Raw genomic sequence first — 5,342 nt, 5'->3', positions numbered from 1 at the left:
TCCTTCTCCCTGCTGTTTGTATCATATTCCTCAAGGACACGCAGTGAATTCTGTGGGCTTGGAATAAGAATTCTGCTTATCTCAACTATCGTTGCTATTTATTCATTGTATCGAACACAGCGGACAACATTTTCTTAATTTCTTTTCTATGATTAAACTGAACTTGAAATTGGAATAGTACATTTCAAGAAACATAATGCAGAGAACATACAGATATAGATTTGATTATGAGCACACATACAGGTTTCATTCTATAGCCCTTGGGTGGAAACAAAAAGGATAAGGGAGAAAACATCATTGATCTAAGGTGCAAATATACCCCTCGTTAAAAAAGCGGTGTATATATACCTTTGCCGTTATAAAATGGTGCAAATATACCCCTGCCCTTACACTAATAGTGCAAATATACCCTTTTAGCTGACGGGATTTTTTTTAAAAATCATTTAACTTATTTTTTAATTAAAAAAATGCCATGTCGCTTTAAAAAAAAAAGTCTACTCATTTTTTTTTAGTAGACATATTTTTCTAATGCCACATGGTGAATTTTTTTCTGGTGGATCGGGTTTGGTTCGTTTAAAAAAATATCTTTGTGGCTTTAAAAAGAATAAATCTACCCATTTTTTTAAACGAACCAGACCTGACTCACCAGGAAAAAAAAAATTATCATGTGGCTTTAGAAAAATATGTCTACTCAAAAAAAATGGGTAGACTTTTTTTTTAAAGCCACATGGTTTTTTTTTTAATTAAAAATAAACTAAATGATTTAAAAAAAAAATTCTGTCAGCAAAAAGGATATATTTGCATCATTTTGTAACGGCAGAGGTATATTTACACCATTTTTATACCGGGTGTATATCCACTTTTATACCGGGTGTATATCTACTCTAAATCGCAAAGTTGAGGGGTATATTTGCACCTTTTCCCTTGATCTAAACAGAATAGAAAAAGGAAAAAGGGTCAGGAGGAATTGAGACTTCCACAGAACCTTCAAGCATTAGCATGACATTCTTCATGCTAGGCCTTAATGCTGGATTTTCTTGAATGCACCAAATAGCAACCATCAACAACTTCTCGAACCTCATGATATCTTCTATTGCCTCTTCATCATCACCTGCGAGTAAATGCAACTCATTTCTTCTATAGCAATCACAAGCCCACTCCGCAAGTATCATCTCGTTCTCATTCGCCACGTCCTGCTTGTAACTTTTTCTGCAGCAGATCAGCTCTAAAAGCAAGATTCCAAAGCTGTATACGTCCACTTTGATGGTTATAGCCGTGTTCCTGAACCACTCTGGGGCAACGTATCCTCTCGTTCCACGTACCTATTTGTGGCAAAATTAGCCCATGAAAATACGAACAGCTCAACACGTTCAAGTTTGGGCTGATCATTGACCCGCTCATTTTTTAGCTCAGCCCGTCAAAAAAATGGGCAGATATGAGGCTCAAATTGACGCATGAGAAATCTTATTAAAATACTTCTAAAAAGACATGTTTTTATTTGATATGTTTTATATAACCATAATAAAGAAAAGAAATAGTTTTATTAGGTACTAAAAAATTATACAAGAACAAACAGGGAAATTAAAACTTAATAAAAATTGAGCGGGTCGGGTTATGACCTGCATTTTAGCCCAAGTAATTTTTGGGCGGGTTATTTATAAACTAAATCAAATTTGACCCGCCCATTTGACACCCCTTCACGTACCTTAGTGGTCGTTCGAGTCTGATCTTTCCCCAAAAGCTTGGCTATTCCGAAATCTGCTATGTTTGCTGTCAGACTTTCATCTAAGAGCACATTTTGGGGCTTGATGTCACAATGTATAATTTGGGCACGACACTCTTCATGCAAATAGCAAAGCCCTTTAGCAGTGTCTATAGCAACTTGTACCCTTTTGGACCAACTAAGCCTAGAATCTTTGAATAGCAAGTCTGCTAATGAGCCATTTTTCATGTGTTCATATACCAAAAGACGGTGTTGGCCTTCGTTGCAGAACCCGAGGAGTTGGATCAAGTTCTTGTGATTAGTCCTGCTGATTGAATTCACTTCAGCTTGGAATCCTTCTTCTCCTTCTGTTACCGTCTTGTGTAGTTTCTTGACAGCGACGATTTTCCCATTTTCGTCATTAAGAACCGCTTTGTAAACTGTTGAGAAGGCCCCGGTTCCCAACACTTCTTCGAATCCGTTTGTAGCTTCTTCTAGCTCATTGTAGCTAAAACATCTTATGTTCACTCCTGGAACAACTTGATGTGGTGAAATCTTCTTTGTTTTTTTCCCTTTGAACTTGAAAACATACAAAAAGGCCAACAACATTAAGATGAAAATTGAACTGCCCACCAATACAGAAAGAGAAATGATTAGACTAGATTGATTTTTCCTTTTTTCACCATCCTGAGACTGAGGAGTAGTAGTAGTTGTTGTTGTTCTCGGTCCCACTGTGGAGTTGTCTTTCCTTATTTTTAAAAAAGCTTTCGTTGAATCTGTTGGATCTACTCTCCCATTTAAAAGCGGATACCTTTTCTTCCAACAAAATCCTGGGTAATAAACAGCAAGAGCACAATAACAGTCACTCAAACAATTCTGTTTGCAGGAATCCTCTGTGCCATCTAGGTAAGATGCATAATCACCGCCAAACCAGTTAGTGTTGGGCATTTCGTGGATAGTGAATGCCTCAACATCTTGCGATTCATCCTTACAATCTTGCACGGGGAAAATCGCTTTGCAATTGCCTAATTTGTCGTTCGGATCATTCAAGATATACCCCAGTGGACACTCACATCTTGGCCTCCGGTCAGTTCCCATCGAGCAAAGGCTGTTTAAACCACAGGCAATGCCTCCTATACCTTGTTGCGGTTGAGACAAACAGATGTTATCTGGAATGTCATACAAAGTAAACCATTCCATCGGCCTGCCACTAGAAGATTTTTTTGGATAGACGTAGTGCCTAAAAACTCCATCATATTCAAGAATCGCTCGCTGATACAATTGGCTTGTTGTTGAGTTTGCCTCATTGGAAGAAGATATCAAATACAACAGAGTTCCGTTCTTTGCTTGAACGAAAATAAAGCCGGATTGATTGAACATCACCTGGTAACCACTGCCACCAGTCGCGGTTGACCAATATGAAGCATTTGCTTCAACTGTATAAAACACCATATTTCCATCATCTTGAAGTAACAACTCAAACCTTCCGCTCGATACATTCGTGTCAGAGAAGCTTGAGACAAGCCTGGTGTTGGAATAAAAAATAACAAGGCGTCATGAGAAAGCTAACTGTTGCTAACCTCGAATTACGATAAATCAGAAAACAAAAAGAAGTATGCTAAAAGAGGCATAATCTTTAATATGGTTTGATCAATTGACTTACATATAAAAACAAATACTAAAAGAAAGCATTAACACTATGGAGAGAATAATCTCCCCTAAACAAGACTATTTTACCGACTACATTGTGGATGATATTGTGTTGTGTGAAAAGAAATGATCTTCAATTTGTCGAAGTGCAAAATTCTCCTCCTCCAAGAAAAGGATAAATACGGAAGTCTTTTTTTTAAGAGAAAAGAAAATAAACATGGAAGTCTTTTCACTAAGAAAACCATATTGAAGTAAAACAAAATTATGATAAAATTCAAATAAGGTAGGAAATTCAGAGCAAACCCTAATACCTGGTTCTTCGATTAAGTACTTGACCAGGCAAAATCGTATCGGTTGGCTCATCAAAGCTCTGCCATTGAGTGGCTGAACTAATACTGGTTGTTGTTAGTACAAAGTTTCCAGTGTCAAGCATGGCTCCATAGGCCGGTCCAGCACCAAGCTCGCCACGAGCCCATATTTCTTGACCATTTGGATCAGTGAGTACTAGTCTTCCATCCATGGAGAGCTGAATTTTGGATCCATCTGGCGCGATTTTATCTCTATTGGCTGACCAAACTATGGTTTTTCTTTGAGTTTGTTGAACCAAATGGCTAGTAAGAAGCCTGATGATCCATTTCCACTTTTTCGAAAGCCGAAAGCAAATTCACCAGATGGGGATGGCCAAAAGTTAGTAACATCACGTGTAGTGAGTGTTGAACCTAAACTAATGTTTTTGTAAGATTTAGCAATTGTCGAAGGTGGAAGCACTAAAAATGCAAGTAGAAATAGATAAGGGACAATTATAGAAGCCATGTAAGAAAATAGGCAAAGTTTCTTGAAAATCAGAATGGATATATGGAATTTTAAGTTACGAATTTAAATGTTGCGCCTACAACTGAAATGACCGACCACATTTTTTTAAGGAAATGTTGACTAAAAGTCATTGGCTACGACCACATATTTTGAAGTAAATATTATGGACACATTGGCTGGGGGGGTGCATATCTGGGGTAAAACAGATAACCCGAACCAAAAAAATATTATTGGTATTGGGCTATTGGTTTAGCGGTTTTGTAATCGTCTAGGATTTTTTTACTACCGGTTTATTGGTTCTGTAATGGTTTAGATTTTTCTTAATGGATATATGGAATTTTAAGTTACGAATTTAAATGTTGCGCCTACAACTGAAATGACCGACCACATTTTTTTAAGGAAATGTTGACTAAAAGTCATTAGCTACGACCACATATTTTGAAGTAAATGTTATGGACATATTGGCTTTTGGGGGGGGGGGGGGGGGTGTGCATATCTGGGGTAAAACAGATAACCCGAACCAAAAAAATATTATTTGAAGGACATTTGGAGCATTTTAATATTATTTAATTGATATGTTAAAGTGTCTCATTTTCTTCCTTTGACCATGTCATTCACGTTGGTAGCATTAAGAGGCATTGAATGGTACGTTCTGTTGCTGCATTCACATTCTAATCCTTTTTTGTTTGTGGCCATTAAGAAGCAGTGAATGGTCTGTTTCTTACCCTCACGTTCTGGTGGAAAAATGAGGCCATAAGTTTATTTGTAACTCATTTCTCCATTATCACATTAACTTACCCACATTCTTCTTGTAACTTATGTAACCTCTAAATAATAATTCTTCCATTTATCTACCTACTTTACTACCCTATTCATATCAAATTAATTCAAGGATGATTTTCCTAGCTATAAATAGTTAGTCATCCTTAACTTGTGGGTATAGAGAAAAATATATACTTTGGAGAGTTCTTGAAAAGTAAGGAAAAAAAGAGAGTTTATTAGTTGAAGGAAGGTATTCTTCTTTTTGGTGGAGCGTTGGACTCAACATCTTGTCCCGTAGTTTGTTGAGTTATACGACGTGATCGGGTCATTGTATCTGGAGGGGACAAGTCGGAAAGATTACTTTTTGGACCGGTAGATTTGCTTTGAGAAAAATCTCCTTAAAGAGAGCGAGATA

General features: G+C 37.1%; 1 protein-coding gene across 1 annotated transcript; it reads right to left on the bottom strand.

Moving 5' to 3' along the window:
* Positions 1-863: 863 nt before the first annotated feature.
* Positions 864-3,957, bottom strand: LOC132029251 (G-type lectin S-receptor-like serine/threonine-protein kinase LECRK2). Its single transcript, XM_059418566.1, has 3 exons — positions 3,664-3,957; positions 1,706-3,227; positions 864-1,322 (listed from the first exon to the last, which is right to left on the bottom strand). The coding sequence occupies exons 1-3, from the start codon at positions 3,870-3,872 to the stop codon at positions 930-932; spliced, it is 2,124 nt and encodes a 707-aa protein (XP_059274549.1). The 5' UTR covers positions 3,873-3,957; the 3' UTR covers positions 864-929.
* Between the last annotated feature and the right edge of the window lie 1,385 nt (positions 3,958-5,342).

The sequence above is a fragment of the Lycium ferocissimum genome, chromosome 9 (assembly GCF_029784015.1).
Source record: "Lycium ferocissimum isolate CSIRO_LF1 chromosome 9, AGI_CSIRO_Lferr_CH_V1, whole genome shotgun sequence".
Classification (NCBI taxonomy): domain Eukaryota; kingdom Viridiplantae; phylum Streptophyta; class Magnoliopsida; order Solanales; family Solanaceae; genus Lycium; species Lycium ferocissimum.
The sequence above is the reverse complement of the archived record's forward strand: the minus strand, read 5'-3'. Positions and strand labels throughout refer to the sequence as shown.

Bases quoted from the DNA above. Each gene is read 5' to 3' on its own strand.
- LOC132029251 (XM_059418566.1), bottom strand. From the start codon at position 3,872: ATGGATGGAAGACTAGTACTCACTGATCCAAATGGTCAAGAAATATGG. The intron at 3,228-3,663 runs GTATTAGGGTTT...TTCCAACACCAG, and splicing joins GTACTTAATCGAAGAACCAG to GCTTGTCTCAAGCTTCTCTG. The intron at 1,323-1,705 runs GTACGTGAAGGG...TGCCACAAATAG, and splicing joins AGACTCGAACGACCACTAAG to GTACGTGGAACGAGAGGATA.